This window comes from Excalfactoria chinensis, chromosome 2 (assembly GCF_039878825.1).
Source record: "Excalfactoria chinensis isolate bCotChi1 chromosome 2, bCotChi1.hap2, whole genome shotgun sequence".
In the NCBI taxonomy this organism is placed as follows: domain Eukaryota; kingdom Metazoa; phylum Chordata; class Aves; order Galliformes; family Phasianidae; genus Excalfactoria; species Excalfactoria chinensis.
Genome location: NC_092826.1, coordinates 136723361 through 136744710, shown reverse-complemented (window position 1 = coordinate 136744710; position 21350 = coordinate 136723361). Strand labels below are relative to the sequence as shown.

Genomic DNA, 21350 nt, shown 5'->3' with positions numbered 1-21350 from the left:
GTCAGAGCAGAGGCTGTCATATACAGCAATGATAATTGTCCCTGAAGTCATCTGGTTTTAGGTGTTTATGACTACAGTAAAGCCACTTTCCCCAGCCAGTGTGTTTTGGATACTGAATATGATGTGAAGAATTTTACTCTATAAGTTCAACGTGTTTTTGATAATCGTTCATTCTAGGCAACGTTTAAAGGTTGGATGGAGATCATGTATGCAGCAGTAGACTCACGAGAGGTCAGTTGACATTTATGTGTTTCTGCAAATTCATTGTGATTTTTACACTGTGATGCTTGTTGATGGTGCTAGAGCTTTCCAGTAATGCCTTTTATCAGCTGATGTAAGCATTTTGTCTGTGAATGAACCTGTACTGTCCTGATGGTGATTTGCTCTGATGGATAGTGAGATTCAGCTTCAGATGCATTTACCTGCAGTGTAAGGTCTCTGTGGGAGTTCACCTCCAAGTCCCCTCTATGGGTGATGGAGATCTAGTCAGTATGAGCAGAAGGATTTCAGCTCTCCCTGCCTATCTCTTCTGGTGAGCTGAGCACCTCTTTAGTTTTCACTGCACCTCCTAATAACTGGAAGTCAATTAGATACCAGGAGACTTCACGGAGACACCTACCTTCACACATCACCTTTTATGAAACTTGAGCCTGGAATAAACCTGTAACTGCTACAGTGGCATAGTCCAAAACATAAGACCAAACTTCATCAAGAATCAAACAAACCAAGTGAATCAAACTGGATAAGCAATCATATACATTGTCAGGCATTACCTCTAGCACCATTTTGTCTACTGTTTATCCTGCTGGTAGCATTTACTGTCTTATCAGAAATACCATCCAGTGTTAAAGAGAAAAAAGTAATGGGTATTTCGAGGCAAAGTATTTAAAATTAACAGACTATAACAATTAGATCAAGAAAAGTAACACTGTAGAAATATATATATACATACAATGGTTCAAAGTGAAAAACAAATTAGGTTTTATTATTATCATTTATAATGGCCATGAAAGAAAGCTGGTCAGGTTGGGCTTTGTTCCTTTACGCTTCTTTCTTTGTATGTTTGTTTTTGCTACATAGGAGAAAATACACCCAGGCCAACAATTCTATTGGCATGAGCTTGGAATTAGATTATTAAACAGTTTACTTGATTGTTCAGCTACTGAGCCCTTCACAGCTCCCATTCTTATTGGAAGAAGCAGAACTGATACTTCTGAAATGTCTGTGAAATCACGTCAAGGAAGTCCAATTTAGTGACTGTTTCTGTTGACTTCAGTGGGGACTCCAAGTACATATAGTGAGACTGCAAGTCAGGACTGAAATGGAAAGAAAGATCAGCTTTTATGCCAAAAACAAACAAACAAACAAAAACCCACCCAAAAACTAAACCTCATTCCCCATTAAGCTAAGAGCAGTTTTTCTTCTATAAGCTTCTATAAGCAGTGCAAACATATTGAATATCAGTATGAATCAAATTATCCTCTTCAACAACAGCATAGCCAGAAACTACATAAACATCACAAAAGAAATCAAATTAACAAAGTTTTATGGTATTAATTCTTTGCAGTGCCATTATTTTGATCCACGTTTTTAAATAGGTCAATGATACTGAAACATTTCATAAGAACTGTGTTCAGTTTCAAGAGGAATAGTAGTCATCATGAACAAAAATGTTCCTTTGTCTTCTATGAGGTCCTAGAATTGCACAACAATTGTTATTTTCTTCCATGATTTCATGTTCCTTCCAACAGTATGGCACACACAGAACATTTCACATTATGAGGTATTTGTGGTTTTAAACTATAGTGATTTTGTCGCAACTAGCAGTAAAGCTGTAGAGTTTAGTTCCTCCTGGAATTGGTTCATTAGAGCATCTGCAATATGAAGATTATTCTGAATTGGACCCATGTTATCATAGGTCATGTTTCACGTTGTTTTTCATTCCTGCAGAAAAATGAACAGCCGAAAATGGAGCACAGTTTATTTATGTATCTCTACTTTGTGATCTTCATCATCTTTGGATCTTTCTTTACCTTGAATCTCTTTGTTGGTGTTATTATAGACAATTTCAACCAGCAAAAGAAAAAGATAAGTATACTGAGTATATTGATCGTGATTCCTTTTCGAAAACAATATCCTTGCTGTTTTTAATGTATAAAAATTTTATTTACGTCTACTAAAGCATCAGCAGAAGTAGCACGTAGGGTGAGGCTCATTCTGCTTTCTGCTCTACAATAGCTGGAACACCCAGCTCATTCCCAATGCTTCAGAGGCAATGACAATGGCTTTTCACTCCCATAGATATTACTCCATGCCTTGGTACTGAGTCTGTATTCTTAGAAACCAGTTTTGTATTCCTAAGTGTACAAGTATTCTGTGTGTTCAAGCAGAACAGGATGTGGGAATCCAGGGAAAGTCTTATTGTTGCGTAGGTTTTCAGTAGCTTCTTCGTTTCCCTGTTTCTGAGCTACTTATGTTTCACCCCAGGACTTCTGCCATGTGAATGTATGGTTTATGCTACTTTGCTATTTTTGGGCCCAGTTACAAATCACAAGGAGAGCTAGTACCAGCAAGATGTGAAAAGAAAGGAATGCTTGTTTCCAGTCATTTAGACATCCATAACTACAACAGTGCTGCTGTCTCACCAAATAACACTGACATTTCTTTATATACTTTGGTGGTGAAGATATATTCATGACAGAGGAACAGAAAAAATATTACAACGCCATGAAAAAGCTGGGATCCAAGAAACCTCAAAAACCCATTCCAAGACCATTGGTAAGAATGTCTGAACTCCTCAAAAGGAAAATTTGTTATGAAATCAATATAATTCATGTAAAAATGCATATTTTACATATTGAATATAATATATATATACAATCTTTATGTTGTTATTCAGATCTGGAAGGTAATTCTATACCAGAAAGTTATATTGGAAGATTTTAGAAGTTAAAATTTTATTGAGTTTTCTGAACAACATTTTCAGGATTGTATGCAGCTTAGAAGTGATTAAACTTCAGGATGGGAGGGGTGTCAAACATTCAGGGTTCCTTAAATTTCTCCATCTTTACAATAGTTAAATGACATAGTAACAAAAAAAAAAAATTGGACATGTCAGTAAGCGTGTACAGATGAGTATTCCCTGCTTTCCTAACTGATGCCAGATGTGTTTGTTTTCCTCTAGAACAGATACCAAGGATTCCTTTTTGACATTGTAACGAATCAAGCCTTTGATATCACCATCATGATTCTCATCTGCCTTAATATGATCACCATGATGGTGGAAACATATGAACAAAGTGACGCGAAGACCAATGTTCTTAACAAAATCAATATACTCTTCGTTGCTATTTTTACTACAGAATGTATACTGAAATTGGTGGCCCTGAGGCAGTACTATTTCTCAAATGCCTGGAACATATTTGATATAGTTGTTGTGATCATGTCAATTGTTGGTAAGTAAAATCGGATTGATAAATTCTTTAATAATTCAGTCATTCTTTTCAGAAAAAAAAACAAAACACAAAACAGTTTAAATTTATCATCCTCAAGTGGATGTTGAAATGGAAACCATAATACTGCAAAATGTCGAGCAAAAAAGAAATTCATGGTCTAAAAATCCCACCATGCTTTTATTAAAACAATAGGAAATTATACCTTCTTAAATTTCGACTGTTTTTCTAATAAGAATATTTCAAAAATAATTAAAGGTGTTTTACATAAAATATTTCATAGCAGTTTTCAAAATTGTTGTTTCTCTCTGTGAAAAACAGAATTAATGATCCAACACGCCAACATAATCTACTATAATACACTATGATTTCCATTGTTTTAGATATAATTTCAACTGCAATGTCTTTGATCAGTTAAAAAATGATGCTTTTTTTCATCTGTGTTTTAACAGAGAATTTAAATGTATAGAGAATATATGAAGATTGGAGTCAGGTTATAGATGTTAGAATTCTGGTTTTGGAAACTTTGACTTAAGTGGCTGAAATTAAAGGTGTGCACTGTGTAGCAGAACAAAAAAGAACAACCCAAATGTATTAGATATTACATGAAGAGACTGCAGTGGAAGAACGCCATATAGAACTCTTCTGCCAGTTTAACTGTTCCAAGGGCCAGAACTGCCAAAATCATAGAAGATATTTAAGGGAAGAAAAAATGCTATTTTCATTACTGTGAGTTATGTTTTGGCTCACAACTAGAATATAGCTCTTCCTTAAGGAATTAAGTTCCTGGAGCAAAAATCTGGAAAAATATATCCAAAGCATCTAAATTTGGAAAAGCCAGACCTCTGCTCTCCACTAGATCTGTATGTCAGTTTTCATGCAAACTAAAGATAACATCCATTAGATGTGTGTGCTGAATGAACTTCAAGGCACTGCACTGATGTTCCTCGGTGGTTTTGATTGCATGCACCCTGATTATGTTATCTAAATGATGACCATGACATTGTTATTATACTTTGCTTTCTGAGTTTCTGTGTAAATTACAGAATCACTGAGGCTGGAAAAGGGCCATAAGATCATAAAGTCCAACCACCACAATGCACTATAAAGCCCACCACTAAACTATGTCCCGAGCACTATATCTACACACCTCTTAAATATCTCTGGCAATGGCAACTCCATCATATCCCCATCACATCACAGCCTGCTTAGTGCCTAACCACTCCTTCCATAAGGAAATTCACCCTGACATCTAATCTAAACCTCCTATGGTGTAATTTGAGGCTGTTTCCTCCTGTTCTACCACTTGCCACCAGAGAAAAGAGACTGACACCTACCTCACCACAGTGTCAGCAGCTGACATCAAAGTTAGAAGGTAAGAACATAACCAGTGCTTGCTGAAGAATTTATGCAGTTGACTGATGGTTTTCTCTGAAATCAACAAGTGTTGACAGATGCAGATTTTAAAGCTGTGCAACAAAATGTGCTTGCCATTCTTGGTGGAACAAATACTGTCTTCCAGCAGATGAAAGATGCAGTTCATAATGGCTGATTTGGACTTCCATTAATGCTTGTAATGTTAAGCTAGTATCAATATTGTATTTTCACCCTATAACTAGCTAAGAAATGTGATATTCTAACCATTTATCTCTGTTTCCTTTGTAGCCTTACTGCTTTCTGGCATTGGTAAAGCATTTGAACATTTCTTACCACCTACGCTCTTCAGGGTCATTCGCTTGGCTCGAATTGGACGAATACTGAGACTCATCAGGGCTGCCAAAGGAATTCGAACTCTTCTTTTTGCCTTAATGATGTCCCTACCTGCTCTGTTCAACATTGGGCTCTTGCTTTTTCTGGTCATGTTCATTTATGCCATTTTTGGCATGGCTAACTTTGCCTATGTGAAGATGGAAGATGGCATTGATGACATGTTCAACTTCCAAACCTTTGCGAACAGCATGCTCTGTCTCTTTGAAATCACAACGTCAGCTGGCTGGGATGGCCTTCTCAGTCCTATTTTAAACACGGGGCCACCATATTGTGATCCAAATGTAACTGGTAGAGTAGGTGAGTGTGGTAAACCTGCAGTAGGAATTGTTTATTTTGTGAGTTATATCATCATATCATTTCTCATTGTAGTAAACATGTACATAGCTGTTATTTTGGAGAACTTCAATGCTGCTACTGAGGAAAGTACAGAACCTTTAGGGGAAGACGACTTTGACATCTTTTATGAAATCTGGGAGAAGTTTGACCCTGAAGCAACTCAGTTCATAACTTTCTCTGCACTTTCAGACTTTGCAGATGCTCTGGCTGAACCTTTACGTGTACCAAAACCGAACAAAATTGAACTCATAGCAATGGACCTGCCTATGGTCAGTGAAGATAGGATCCATTGCTTGGATATCTTGTTTGCTTTTACCAAACGAGTGTTAGGGGATTCTGGGGAAATGGATACACTGAAAGTACAGATGGAGGAGAAGTTCATGTCTGTCAATCCATCCAAAAAATCCTATGAGCCCATCTCCACTACACTCAGACACAGACAAGAGGAAGCTTCTGCCACGGTCATCCAGCGCGCCTACAGGAGTCATTTGCTTCAACGCTCCATAAAGCATGCTTCTTACCTGTATCATCACAGAACTTACAGTGCCAACACTCTTGGAGATGCTGCTCCAGAAAGAGAAGGACTCATAGCTTCTATGATGGGTGAAAACTATGGCAGGAATCTTGATGAATCTCAAACTTCATCCTCGGCATCCTTTCCTCCATCATATGACAGTGTCACAAGAGCCAGTAGTGGCAATCTGGTGGTTGAGAATGAATTTACAGGTGACCAAAAATCTCTGGACATTAAATAGTTTATGGCTTAACAATGTTGTTAAAAAATGTTCACAGAAGATGATACTGTAAATACACATCGGCTGAGGCTGCCTTCCCCATTGAAATGGAACTGTCAGAATTGATCATTTAGCCATGGTTAAGCCTGATCACTTAACTATGCTAGTGGCCAAACTTTAGCACTGGACTCTGTGTTCAGCTTTGTTCAATATTAATACAGGCAGAAAAAGCTGTGGAGGATTTTGAGCCTGTCTTATCAGTGATATCCTCTTACTTCACAGGCAGCTCCCATGGCAGTGTGTTCACAGAAGTGACAAACAATGTCACACCTAACATCACACAGAATTTCTCCTTAGTCCACTCCCCAGTTGATATTCTCATTGAAAATCTTCTAAATAAATGGCTGCTGATTTTTTTTATTTTTTAATATTTGGAAACTGAAACTTAGCCCCTGCATGATCTGCAGTGTAGAGGACTTCTTCCAGTATGATCAACCTACAGAATAAGTCACGGCATGTACGCTATTGTGTTACTGCAGCTTAACAAAGTAATAAATGCAACTCTTAATATTCACAAGTTGTACTGAACCCTTGTACAGGAACTCAAACAGGGAGTGCATTGTGCGACCACGTAAGCTGCTTTGATCAAGGTTGTGGGAATCGTCCAAGGCCATGTGGTTAGGTTATAGATGTGTCTTGCTGTTGCTTCCTCACTGGAAGGGACAGGATTTTTGCCCCTGCACGTGTTAGAAGAAACCACAGTGCAACTAATGTGGACAATTAGGACATCTGAGTTGAGGCAGTTGATTCTGGGGTTAACACTGTGCTGTGGATGTAGTCGCAGATGCTGCTTCTTACTGAATGCATGCAGATGGTCTACTGTGCACTTCACCACATTTTCATTGCAAAGGTTTTTATCCTCATTGTGTCCTTACAAGCTTGGTTTTTGTAGAGAAGCACATGTCCAAACAATACATAGTCTTTTGTCCTTGTCACATACTTTGTAGATACTTTAAGCTCATGCACTTTGCTGCCTAATGGCTGTAGTGTTATCTTTTGTCATGTACCAGAGATAGTCATAAATTACCCTTGATGTTTTATTTCTCATTTGAATTTCAAGCATGCTACATGCAAGTCAGCAGAATATGTTTTGTGCTTCTCCTGTTTACTGGGTTGTAGCTGTAGAGTTGAGTTTACAAGATTTGTCGAGGCTCAGATGAGCTTTCTTCCAGACAGAAAGAAAACTGGGCTTTGCAGCTGGCTGGGACCTGCCATACACTCCATGTATGACCTGCAGCAAGCTGGTTTTGCTCTTCAGTACCCCTTCCCTACATGGCAGTTACGTGGCCTGTCTTATATCCTCTCCCTTTTCTCCCATCTCTTTCACCTCTTCAGATTGTGAGCTCTTTGGACAGAAATTTCCTTTAATTATAGATGGTAAAGTATATCTTAACGATGACATTGTTTATAGTTAAGACTGTCTGAACACTGATTGCTAATAAATAATATTTATAATACCTTTTAATTTATTTTGTGGTATTCCCTAAGTTTCCCCTCCTTTCAGCCAGACCAGGCTGCACAGAGCTCCTTCCTCTCTGGACACAGGGAACACAATTTGTCTTTGCCAGGAAGGGGGATTTTTGATTGGGTTAATACCAGGATTGCTCTGAAAGTAATGCCTTCTATTTTATGATGTTGGCCCATGACATTAGAGTCAGATGTCAGTGATATGGCAGTAGAGGCTGAACCTTCCCACCAATATTTTGCTACAGTTTGTTGCCATGCAAAATATAATTTGGTGCCCCCAGTGATTTGTTTATCAGAGTGAGGGCTGACAGTGATGTGTAAGGTAAATATTGCCTTGTGCAGAAGCCTTTCTGAGTAAGAGTGACATCATTTTCAGGAAGACAGTCTTTTTGGTATTCTCTTCTGGTTCTCCTCTGAACTCTCTTAAATTTGGATCCTACTAATGCAAATACTGAAATAATAATGAAAAAGCCTCGAATACTTGCACCCCATTCCTAGAATCATAGAATAGCTCTAGGTTGGAAGACACATATCCAGTTCCAACCTTCTGCCATGGGCTGGTTGCCCCCCACTATGCCAGGCTGCCCAGGGTTCCATACAACCTGTCACTATGCACCATCCAGGGATGGGACATCCACAGCTTCTCTGTAGTGAAGAGGAGTTAGAGGAGAAACAAACAACATAGGAAAAGACTGTGTGGAACTGACAAAAAAAAGAAAAAAGGAAGAAAAAAAAAAAACCCTTTTTTCATTAAAGTCAGGATCTGTAGTGACTTTACCACTGAGACTATTACCATAATGGGATCGTATTGATCATTCAGTTCAGTGATTCTCAGCTACTTCTTAGGGAAATCAGTAGAACTGCATTGCAATTTAAAGCAAACAGAAGAATTTCCTCCCATTTGCCAAAGGCCTTTGCAATTAAACAACTGCACATTAAAACTGGATTAAATGCAGAGAAGCAATACCAGAACAAACAGCATTCTTTGTTATGAAAAGAGATCCAAGTTTGAATTGTTCAGCTTAGAAATAACAGCGGAGAAGATGCACTGTAACCTTCAGTACATAAAACAGTGGGAAAACACATGCAAGGGAGAACAGTATTTAACAGACACATGGAATAGCCAGGAAGGAAATTACCTTGGATATTAGAAGTATCTTCTCTTCTGAGGATGGGGCTATGAAAACATGCTGCATCAGAAGCAGTGGAGTCAGCTTGACTGAAAGGTGAATAGCTGTACATTTCTTCAAGATATTATGTGCTTCCACACTTTAAAGAGAAGGGTGACCCAGCAGCCCTCCAGGCTCCCAACTCAGAGCAATCATAAAATCAGCAGTTAAGTTGGGATCTGCACCAGAGCAGTGAAACTTGTTGAATGCTTCCTCCTAGTGGTTTGAGATCAAAATGACATAACTCAAAGTGCAAAAAAAGTTGAGAGTTCGATGTCAAGTACAGAGGTTTATACATAAATACACAACACTCTAAAAAAGAGAGTTAGCAACAACCAGAGGGCTATATAGAGGAAGTGATTAAAAAAATAGATACAGGAATGTCTTAGAGTGAGGAACTAGGGAAGTATTAGAGTTCAAGATTATCTGCCCTCCCTCCCTCCCTTCCTCCCTCCCTCCCTTCCTCCCTTCCTCCCTTCCTCCCTTCCTCCCTTCCTCCCTTCCTCCCTCCCTCCCTCCCTCCCTCCCTCCCTCCCTCCCTCCCTCCCTCCCTCCCTCCCTCCCTCCCTCCCTCCCTCCCTCCCTTTCTCCCTTCCTCCCTTCCTCCCTTCCTCCCTTCCTCCCTTCCTCCCTTCCTCCCTTCCTTCCTTCCTTCCTTCCTTCCTTCCTTCCTTCCTTCCTTCCTTCCTTCCTTCCTTCCTTCCTTCCTTCCTTCCTTCCTTCCTTCCTTCCTTCCTTCCTTCCTTCCTTCCTTCCTTCCTTCCTTCCTTCCTTCCTTCCTTCCATCATAGACAAATATAATAGTTAAACCAGGTAAACATTCTCCCTTACATTTGATGAAGATGATATTCAACACAGGATTACTTGATATGCTTGAATGGAAATGTGAGTACATCTGTGGATGAATAGAGGAGAGAATTAAAGCAATCAAACTGGGGGCCAAAGTAATCCCTGCTCAGAAATGCTGCTGAGAGCTGGCATGTGGACCTGCAGATCTCTCAGTGAGGGTTTTGTGGGAATGTGACAGAACAGGAAAGACACAACAGGATAAAAAAATAAACAAAATCAAATTGGAATGTAATGCTTGTATTTGAAAAGGAGGTAAAAAAACAACCCAAGCAATCAGAGACTTGCTAAGTTGCCAGTGGGTACTTATACAGGAGCTCTGATATGTGAAAGGGGAAAACTGCTTCTGTCCGCCTTGTGAATGATCACAGTTCAATTTCATTTAGCAATATGTTATCCGTAACCTGAACAGTGTGGTCCAGGAAATATTAATACTATAGCACTGATGAGATCTCATCTGCACCCATGTATGCATTGGTAAATGGTGCTCAAGAAAGACTCTTTCAAAGCAAACAAGAATTAAAGGGTTTCTACGATAAGGGATTAGAAAGGTTTAGAAAGAAGCCTGGAAGCCTAGTTTGCTTAATCCTGCAAAATGAAAATAGTGGGGAGAACTGTGGCTGTTTTTGAGAGGGGAATAAATGTCAGTGAGGGTTAAACTGGAGCACTGAGCAATGCTTATTTTGAATACAGTCTGTATCAAACACACTACCAAGTGCATACGGTGGTTGCAGATTCCCTACTGCAGTTTTGCATGCAGTGGAATCTTTCCATGATTGCATGTCTACAGGCCCAGCCTCTGGCATGCAGGAAAGCTGGAAAATGCATCTAGAAAATACGTCATCCACACCCTTTTCAAGTGGGGGAACAGACTGCTCCAGAACTTCAGGACCTAATAATTCAAGATGTGTTTCAAGTCTTCACATGTCCCATCAATTGGGATGAGATCTGGAAGGTCTGCTTTACGATGGTATAAATACAACCTATCTGAGAGGGGCCTGGGCCACGGGTGCGTGTTTAACATTACATTAAAGGGTTCTCTAGTACTTGCTGTTCCATACAATGATAGAACTTCTTCACTGTCAGCACTCTAATGTGAGAGGAATGACCTCTTAAAGTACTCCACACAGGTATTTTCCCTAGTAATCAAGTAATCTTTTGGCTCTTTTTCAGTCTTCCTTGGTTCTCCAACACACAACATATGAATGATGCTCCCATATGGCCTCATAACTACTGCCTGTAATGCTCATTAGAATCCTGTTAAGATACAGCCAGTTTTTTGTTTGTTTTTATTTTCCCTCTGGGAGCTGAAGAGTAGTGACTGCCTGTCAGGAGCTTTATAGGATGTGGCAGGGAAAGGGTTAACCCAAGTGGCCATCAACACAGCTGTAAGTTATAAAAGACCAGGGGAAAAAGGAAGGAAAAACTAAAAAGAAGATGGAAAGACTGGGAGGAGGAGAAGTTTGTATAGGACAGAGAAGATGATCTGGAAGAGGAGTCTCCCAGATTTGTTAAGGTAAGGTTTGGGAAGGTTGGGTGCTGTTTTGGGGCATGAGCAGATGGAGGAACACCTGATTAAGCTTAACAGGGCTGAGGAGGATCAAATGGTGTATGTCTTCACATAAATGACAGGAGAAAATTCAATCAGGGTCAGTCTTGCTCTTTGTAAGACTAGTAAGCTGGGAAACACTTAGCTTCATGTCTTCTGCCTCTAAATCACCGCTTAATCTTGAAAGGAAATGTCTTTACTGTCATAAGAAGCACTTGTATTATGATATTTTAGAACATTCTGCTTGGTGATCTTGAAACATCTCACAAAACCTTTTTTGTTCTTCCCCCCTCAAATGGGGAAAGCATCAGATAAATCTGTTGTTACCCTGGTTTGGCAGTGCTCAATCCCTAAAACCATTGCTGACTGTTAGAGGCACTAGCAGTATGGTCTGGTTCATCTCTCATTAGCGTGCTTGTTGCTGTTTGCATCTCACTCATGTTTTTGGCAGATGTCTTACCTAGATGAGTTTCAAGTTGTATTTTCAAGCTTCCCTTTGCATTGTGAACACAGCTTTATGCCCAAGTGAGAACCAAGTGTTTGTTGTGATACTGCATTACAGGATGCAACACATGAACCATATCTGCACCACAGATATTTCTCAATCAGCACAGTAGAGAAGTGACTGTACCAGTTGATTGGATTCATGAGACAATGTGAAAACATGTACTGCAGTGTTGGATTTTAGTTGATATCAAGCTGTTGAGCAGTCTCAGCAATGTTTGCTTATTCAACCTCAGCTATTCTTTTGCCATGGCATGAACCAAGCACGTGTTGCATGGGGAACTGTTACTCTGTATATATGCTATAAGCCAGTGTCAGTTTTTAGTGTCTCAGTGGGTCATGTAGCATGCATTGCATACTATTTGTTGGCATGGATCACAGGATCGAGATGTTTAATTAACAGCAGAGGATGCTGAAACTCTTCATGCAACAGTGTTTGTCAGTCGAGTGAGAGTAACAGCTCTTTGCTCTCTTAAAGTGTGTGGCTCATTCCTGAGATAAAGATACTCACAGAGATAATAAGAATCTATGAAAACCTAATGTTGGGGTGAGGATATGCCTATTTTCATCACTCTGACCTTTCTACCAGCTCTGACTGTACTGTATGACATGTCTGGCTTTTTATATATGCGAATCTTCTGCAAATGCATGTGTCATATATCAAGCAGGGTGCTTGATGTAAGGCAAACCCAGACAAGTAGACTGCCTTGGGGACCCCCAGTAGGACGGGAGAGACACTGCAAATATCTTTCCTGTGCACAGTTGTAGTTAATTTCACCTCATTTACCCAAACATCTTAATGTGAATACTTTATTCTCAACATTATGTATATACATATATGCTGGAGATGTTTCAGGTTCATCTGACAAATACTTCCCAATTTATTATCAAGTTCTCTCTTCTACTGAGGCTGTACCATAGTAAGGGATAAGAAAAATGATGCCCAATGCACCCAACAGTTCAGCTGTTAATTCATTTTTAATTACTCTGGGAAATTTGATATTGCTTGGTTGATGGTGTTGAGCCAGTTAATACCAGCTGAGAGCCTTTTCTGTTAGAACTTTTGTGAATTTAACTTAGGTTTGCAGAGGCTTTGCTTTTGTGCTTGTTTGTTTTTGGTAAGCTGCGAGACAAGCTCATATTAGATTTATACATTAGAAACAATCCTGAATTTCTTTTTCCCCATTTAGATTAAACTGTGTTCTGAGTCAGTCTTAGGTGCATTACCAAGCCTTTTAGCAAACACTGTCGTATCTCCTCATACTTAAATTCTGCAAACTTTCTTCAAAATCCATTTTTTATTTCTTTGCACAAGCCTTAGCAGCCCATTAGCTGACATCAGCCCTGATATCTGATCCAAACAATATCTCTTCAGATGAATAAACCAATTATGCTGTGCTTTTCTGGACAGTGTTCCCCTTCTCTCATGATCTGTTTCTGGAGTTGTGCTTCCAGGCAGTGCTGATTCCTCAGGAGGATGTGATATCCACTGTTCTTTCAAGATAAGAATGGGTGTCTTCAAATCTTTCTTCTTCCCACACAGTCCAGATGGGAAGAATCCAGCTGGATGTGCTGTGAATTTATTGTTAATGATGGTACTACTCCAGCTTTAGGCTAAATGCAGGGGAGAAAGACAGCTCCAGAGGCTGATTAATTATATCCAAATGGGGATGGGAAAATCAGGAGTGTCTCTCTGGTGACTTTTAGGACAGTACATGCCTTATTCAGTGATGGATTTACCTACCTTTTAGAAACCTAGATGAGAGCAGAGAAGTCCCACAATAACTGATGCAAGGTGAGAAGAACCATGCAAATCTCAAAGCTGTAAAGCAGCAACCTTGATGGGTTTACAGGACAGTCTCAGTTTTAAGAGAAAGGCTTGAACCCTGAAGTGAGGTCAAATCTGCTTCAGTCAGTTTGCCAATTGAGCCCCAACACTCATTTCAGTTACAGAGTTTCTTGTATGAATTAGAGCCCTGACTCTGTTGTAGCCTTTCTTTCCAAGGAGATAACAGGGCTTGATGTAGTTATTGGTGCCATATTTCTCAGAGAAGTTCTTGCTGGGTATATTGTTGGAGTGAGGCATTCAGAACATGTGGACTTGGAGATCTCATCCTGCTTTGTTGTTTGTTTTTTTTTCCCAGAAGAAGTTATTCCTATTGTTTGGTAACAAGTGGTGGTGTTTGCCCATTGTACAGGCTGGGTTTCACAGCTGATTTTTTCTGTGTATCAGATACTAAACTCAGGGCAGGAAATGAGACTACAGAGTGGTGAGATGTTCTTGGGGAGTGACTCACATGAGTGAGTTACTGATGTATTACAGGTGGCTGCAGTAATTAAAACATACAAGGTAAGCTTCCACTCAAATCAGAAGTAGATAAATTCCTCTGATCAGAATCTCTCATTTAGTGTTCATTTTCTTCTCTCTTCTCCTTTGTTACGAATAGGACTAAAGGAAAAATAAATAAATTAAAGAAACAAGTAAAAATCCATTAGAAAAAGCAAAATATGAACAGTGCCAGAGAGTGAGAAAACCTTGTCCAGCATCCATCCTTTCTATTGAACGCCTGGGTGTCCTCAAAGAGTGTCAACTCTTGACCCCATGCAACTCTTTGGGAGAAGTCAGTTGTTAGGATTTTGTGCTATTGTCTAGGGGTGGCTGTATTTGTGCTGGGGATAGCAATTCTCTTCCCAATATCTGGCAGAAGCCCCATTGCTCTCTCATTTAAAATCACCCCCAAATCAATGCTTGAAAATGGTTGAAAGAATAAATGAAAAAACCTCTCCAAGAAAGCACTCAAACTCTGCAGGAAAAAAAAAGAAAAAAGAAAAAGAAAGCTGGACTTTGCTTGTTGCTGAGGAAAGCATTCAATATCCAGCAAGGGTCTGACCCTGCACTCAGAGGGGGTCAGCTTGGAAAGCAAATGCAGTTGTTCAGTGTGTGCATTGATGTTCTTTAATGCCAGATTTCCAGTCAAGAGCAGTACAGTTCTTAAAGGCCCCATTTATCAGAGGTAGGATGCTACATTAAGGATGAAGTAAAAAAGCTGAGAGACTTCTGCAATTACAGTTTTGTTTAAAATCTTCTCTAAACCAAAGGGACTAAAAGGATTCCTTGATTTTTAACAGGGCAAACTTTCAGATGCTTGGAGGACCTGGTGACTTTAGTATAGATTATCCCATTGGGTAATTGATCCTGTTGCATTAACAGTCAGATCCTGGTTGAGTGCTGTCCTCCCCCTGTCCTTTCTTGTTGTTTTGAGAGGCAGGCTGGTTTATTGTGTTAGGGTTACAGGTGACTGATGGCAGAGAGTCCTCTTATTGAAGCTCTAACTTTGTTTCCCATCTGGTTTGATCTTGTTGGGAAAAGAAAATGAGGGGCAAAGGTGTGATGAGAGTTGATGGAAGTTTGGAACTGGGAGTGAATAGGTGAGGGGTGAGATGTTTGCAGGCTGTACTTGCAGAAAGGCAGACGAAGGAGAGAAGGAGGCAACTCAGATGTGTGTGAGGCAGTGACTCTCCTCTTGGGCAAAAGAGCCTTTTGTGTTCACCAAGTAGAAAATGGCTTTAGCCAATGCAACCACAGTTTGTGAGTGCCTGCTTGTCACTGAATCCTTTTCTACTAACTGATTTACACTCAGGCTTCTGCTGGTTGCCCATTCTTATGCCTTCATCACACCAGGAGGATGAGTACCAGTAATCATAACAGCTGTCCCTGAGAGCAACAAGACTCAGTCAAGTTTTCCATATACATGTAATAACAGGAGGAGAGCATTAATTTGGAAGGGTTTCAGGGTAGGTCCCCTTGGCCTTTGTTCATCTTGAAGAATCTAAAAGAATAATAATACTAATGACAGTCCCAGAATGTAGTCTTTCCAGTCTTTTCAAAAAGCAAGGTGATTTTGTCATATCTCTGTACTGTTGCAGTAGTTGGAAATGGGTGTAGAAATGGACACACCAGAGGGAAGAGGCCGTATAGGATTGATCTGGTGGACTAGAGACTTTGAGAGCAAAACAACACGGGTAGTCAAACCCCTGTAGCCTACTACGTTTGCAGTTTACTAAGTGTAAGGCTGAAAACATCAGTGAGGAGAGAGAGAGAAAGGCTAAAAATGCTGTAGAAACTTTATATGCAAACCCTACAAGAAAAAGGAGAGCTCAGTTTAATTTCCATCAAACGTGTCAAGCTTCTGTTATATACTCTGACTCATATAAACTCTTGTTAGCACATTTAGTCTGAGACATGGCTTATGTGAGTAGGGAAAGTAGGTGTACAACAGTCCTAAGGAAGTTCACAGGATTATTTCTATGCTGGAAGACGTTATGGTCTTTATTGCTTAGCTGCGCTGAATCTTTCTACCCCAAGTACTTCCCAGAAACTGAAGTGGCAGTGTCTGAATACAAGCTAACAGGCATTGCAATTAATTAGATAGTTCAAATTAAATTTAAAAAAAAAAAGAAAAAATAGAAATGGTTGATGATTTACTTAAAATACCAAGTAAGTGTACTGGAAGGAAGTTTGATTTTAATTGGTGTTAAATGGAGGAAGGAGGGCAGCTGGACTGCAATGAAAGAGTAAAAGGGAATAAGGATGTTAATGCAGAAAATGACTGTTTCACTCTGCATTTGCCTCCAGTACTTGTGTGTGCATGTTAGCTGTGCCTCCATGGTGCATATGAAGTCATGTTCCTAACTGCAGGCTTGCACAAAGCATTTGAGTTGTGTAGTGTACAAGGAGTGGCTCTGGATGCTCAAGTAAGGCAAAGATTTGCTCAAACTGCCTACCCAAAGGAAAAAAGAAGGTGCCTAAAAGGTTTAAAGCTGTAGCAAACAAGACCTTATGCCATGTATGGTCAACCTTTCAGAACCTATAAAGCAGCTATGTTTCAAGATGCTTTAGATTTCATGTTGACTTGTGTCCTAGAAACCATTAACAGCTTTATTATTTTGTCTGCCATAATGTCCTCCTCATAAGGAAATCAGAGCTTGGCAAAGTTTAGATTTCATCCCTTAAATGTTTTCTCAGTCCATGTGTGCCTGTTAGCTGCCCCAGCATCCTCCACTAGATAAGCCGTGCTGCTTCTCAAGGCCATAGGGGGATCATAAAATAGAAGGATCATTAAGGTTGGATAAGATCAGTCTAATCATCTAGTCCAACCATTAACCCGTCACCACTGTGTTCACTAGACCATGTCCCTAAGAGAGATGGCCATGTTCTTCCATAGAGAGTCTGCAGGGAGTAAGGCGCCTTCTGTGTCTTTAATTTATCTTTCTGACCCAAAAAAAGAGGGAAAGCATTTACCAAGGTTTGATGTGTGAATGCTCCCTTGTAGGAAGGCTTACTGAACGTGGGGTTTGTATAACTTCTTGGAGGGGGTTGGCACTGACAAGTCCATGTGAAGTTTTTTCAACAATCTGACTGTCTGAAATTCATTCATTCATTCTGAAGGAAAAGTCCTTCATTATGGTGCAGGTGAAACTGAAGAAATAGAAAGCTTTGCTGGAAAACCAAGCACTGTTTTCCAAGACTCTCAAAGGGAAATTGTTTCAAACTAAACCAGGGGAGATTTAGACTGCATATAGGAAAAAGGGTTTTGTGATAAGGATGGTGAGGCACTGGCACAGGTTACTTGGGGTGATGGATGCTTTGCCCTTGGAGACATCAAAGGTCAGGCTGAACGGGGCTCTGAGCACCTGATGGAGCTGTGGGTGTCCCTGTTTGTTGCAGGGGAGTTGAACCAGATGACCTTTAAGTGTCCCTTCCAACACAAATGATTTTGTGATACTGATGCTGCTAATCACTAAAGGCAATGTGAACACATCCCCTGCTTCCCTGCTCTCTAAACTACCTAACAACCAAATATTTGTGCTGTCCATGGGCATGGAAATAATTTAACACAGCGTAACCTTCACCCCCTTCCAAATTAAAACGCAGCTGTGTTCTGGTTTTGACACAAGTGGCCTAATTGTGTGTGTTGGAGGGGGGGTGGGGGTAGGGAGGGAGCCACTTCTGGGATGCGCTGGGGAAAGGAGGCAAACTAAATTTTACTTCAATGTGAGCTGTTATGTGCCTATCAGGGCACTGAATGCTTTCTTCACACTTGGACACGTTTGCTCTCTGAGGCGCTGCCTGCCCATAACATTTTTTTTCCCCCTTAAATTAGATTAGCTCACTTCAGGATTACATTTTTGAGTCTAATTGAACAAATGTAGCAATTTAGCCAGGCGTTACAGGATTTCCCCATGGATGCTTGATGAGAGATGCTCCACGAGGATGATAGACTTAATTAAAAGATAGAAGCTGAAGACCGATACAGATGTATCAGCTGACATAGCAGCAAGATTTATATCAGGGTCTCTTAGCTTATCAAAATCAAAGCTGGGGATGAAAAGAAATCAGGGCTCTGAATCTTGTTCTTGTGCTTTCCATAGCAGAGAGAAGGTTTGGATAGGAAAGGAATACACCCCCACAGGTTTGTTTTGTTTCCTCTCAGTGGGGCTGGGATGCATCAGGGAAATACGTTTGTGGGATCTAGGATCTTCTCTGTCCTATGTATGGGTCACAATGGGATGGCCAAGGCCCTTTTACCTAATGAATAAAGCAGCGAGCTGGTGATACGTCTTTCTGCACCTTCAGTCTTCTGTCATTTTAGATGGGAAAAACCCTTGTTCCGGTGTCTCCCTCTGTTTCAAAGGGATTTATAGCATATAACAATATTATTTTTTGCCCAGTAGAGGGAAGTATTGGCTAAACTGAGCATTGCCTATGAAAACCCAATAACATCCAGTGCTCCAGCAGCTTCTTGTACCACTAAGAGGTACGGTGGCAAAAGGCTTCATAGAGAGCCAAGGTCTGTGGAAATCAGAAGTGTTCGCATAAAAGTGGGAGGGCAGGCCCTTCAAATTTAGAAGAAAATGTGTGTATATGTGGAGGCAAATTAAGTTTTACAGGATTCTGAGGAATTGTAATTTTATTTTTATTTTTAATTTATTTTAAGAAAAAGAACAGCACGTTTCAAACCAAATCTCTCCTCCAAACTCTCTCATTTGCAAGAGCGGCGTGTCTTTCCAATTCCTTTGTTTCCTTAAAACAGGTGGCAACAAATGTGTGGGGATTTAGGATGAAAGGTTCTATAAATACCTTGGAACAATAAATGGCTCTTTGTAAGCAGCACTGCTGTCTGTAATTCCTTTAAGAGAGCAGTGAATGCTTCAGAGGAAAAAGGTGGGTTTTTGGAGGGAAGTGAATAGAAAGATGACATCAACTGATCTCCCACGTAGTATTTACTTTGCTGCTGGTGCTTCCATCTGACATACACGTTTATTGGGTTTCAGCTGACTCATTTGAACTTCTTCACAGACGTTCGGTAAGTTAACATTACCTGAATGCTTCTTGAAGATTTGGGTGAGGTAATGCATGTTTAATCAATTTCATCTCTTTGATCAGTCTGTCTATAGGGCTGCAGTTAATGTGGTTGCTGTATGATGAGTTTTTCCATTATGAGTTGTCTGTGTCCCAAGGATGCTTTCCCCTTGCTGTGTGAGTTTGTTGCTGCACAGATCCATATCCCACCCTGATGTGCTGCCCTTCAGCATAGGGTTGCATTTCCATAAAGCAATGCTTGAGGGGAGGAAATTTATATATAGGAATTGAATAACATGTGCATACTTGATCTGGAAACCTGGGGGCAAGTTCTTCTGGGGTCTCCCTAGGAGATAGGATGGGATATGGGGGATCCTCTCAGTCCTGATCCTGGCATAGAATGCATCCAACAGATAGCTTTCCCTTCCTGTCATTTCCCCTCCTCTGTCCTTTTCCCTACCTTTCCCTTATTTTCTTTGTTTCTTCTGTAAATAGTACTCTGTGTTTCCTGTAAGCTCTGCTCAGACTGAGCTGATTTCATTACCAGAGGATCAAGGATTTGCTGGTGTTAGGAGTAATTTCTCCATTTCTAAAGGCAGACGAAATGAGGATGGATCTTTCTTGTGCTTCTTCAAGATTTTACAGTGCTTTTTTTCCTCCATAAGAAAGAGTGGCAGAGTTGAAAACTTAAAATAGTATTGCTCAATACTGGATGCAAAGGAGAGAACAGCTGGTTGGACCAATGGATGGGAACTTCAATGAAAGCTCAGGGGCTTTCCCTTCTGTTCCTTGGCTGCGACTCTAAACCTGTGGCACTGAGGTTCTGGTGGCTCCCCTGTGCCCTCATAACTTCTGGGACCAGGCCTGGCACAATCACTGCTGAGATTACTAAAGAAGGAATTGGGGAATGAAGCCCCATTTTCAGTCTCATGCACGGCTCTGTGGGAGCAGTCAGCACAGTTCTGAGCTTCCTGCAGGGATGCTGGTCCCACTGCCCCGTAGCTACCTTTGTGTACTTTTGAGGATGTCCTTTCCCCCGAACAGCCACAATTTAGCTTCATATGGAGTGATTACAAAGGCCCTTCCCTGAAGATTTGTCTTCTTCTGTCTCCTACTACCTCCTACAACATCCTGCACTGCTGCAGGCTTTCAGGGGTGGTTTTCCCATCAGGAACCTTCCTTCCTGCTCACATCCACCCTCCTCCATCTTCACTCACTTCCATTTCCCTTTGTGCTCTTCTTTTTCTAGTCCCAACCTTTTCTTCCTTGCTCCTTCTCTCCACCTGCCCTTTCCCATGATAAGCTTATTCATTCTCTTTTCCAGTTTACATCTATGCCAATTCTGATCTCCTCATCTGTTAATTTCTTTGGATGTGAGCTTCCTTCTGAATTGAGATCTCATTGCTCACCTTCCTAGTGCCACTGCTGCTTTTTTGGGCCATTTTGTAGCATCCTCAGCACTTCGCTGCCTGATCTGCTCCTTTCGCAGCACTTGTAGAATTAATATCCAGCCTTCAGCTGCTTTCAAAGCAGTGTTTCTTACTGCTCCAGGTTCGTTGCAGAGCAGTTTCATACTCTTCAGAGCCCATTGTTGGACAAGGGAAGCACTGCTCATTTCTCTGTATATGCTATTTTACCTTGTTCAGAACTGTGAGCATTTTTTTGCAGTTCTTCAGAAGTTCCTTCCAGTTCTACAGTACTGAATACTTCAGTATTTCTAGCAAACTGCTGCTCCTCTGTCCACCTATGAGCATCCATTTCTGACATTCTCACTTATCACCAGGCAGATTATTTTTTGGCAAAAGCTGCTGTATTTGCTCACTTCCACGTTGTTCTGTAAGCATGACCCAGCCTCAACTCTTCCTTAAGGACTAAAGCACTTGGGGCAGGAGCTTGCAGGAGCCCTTACATTTGGTTGTGTTTGGTTGTCTATGGGAAGAACCAAGGCAAACTTTGGCACTACTCAGCCTGTCCCCTTCCCCTGGGTGTTGGGGTCCTGTCCTGTGTACTCCCCAGCATCTCTTCTGTCATGTTTCCTTGTCTCAGACAAATCTTTCCTTCAAACCCCCTCAACTCCTTGATGGCAACCCACAGCATTCA

The 21350-nt window shown here is 40.7% G+C and overlaps 1 protein-coding gene across 1 annotated transcript in view; it reads left to right on the top strand.

Annotated features, from left to right (window-relative positions):
* LOC140247932 (sodium channel protein type 5 subunit alpha-like) overlaps nt 1-6313 on the top strand; it is a 28326-nt gene extending 22013 nt beyond the window's left edge. The window contains exons 23-27 of the mRNA XM_072328132.1: nt 178-231; nt 1951-2088; nt 2674-2778; nt 3185-3455; nt 5118-6313. Of these exons, the coding sequence (XP_072184233.1) occupies nt 178-231; nt 1951-2088; nt 2674-2778; nt 3185-3455; nt 5118-6313 (1764 nt within the window). The remainder of the gene's footprint in view (nt 1-177; nt 232-1950; nt 2089-2673; nt 2779-3184; nt 3456-5117) is intronic.
* Nucleotides 6314-21350: the final 15037 nt, after the last annotated feature.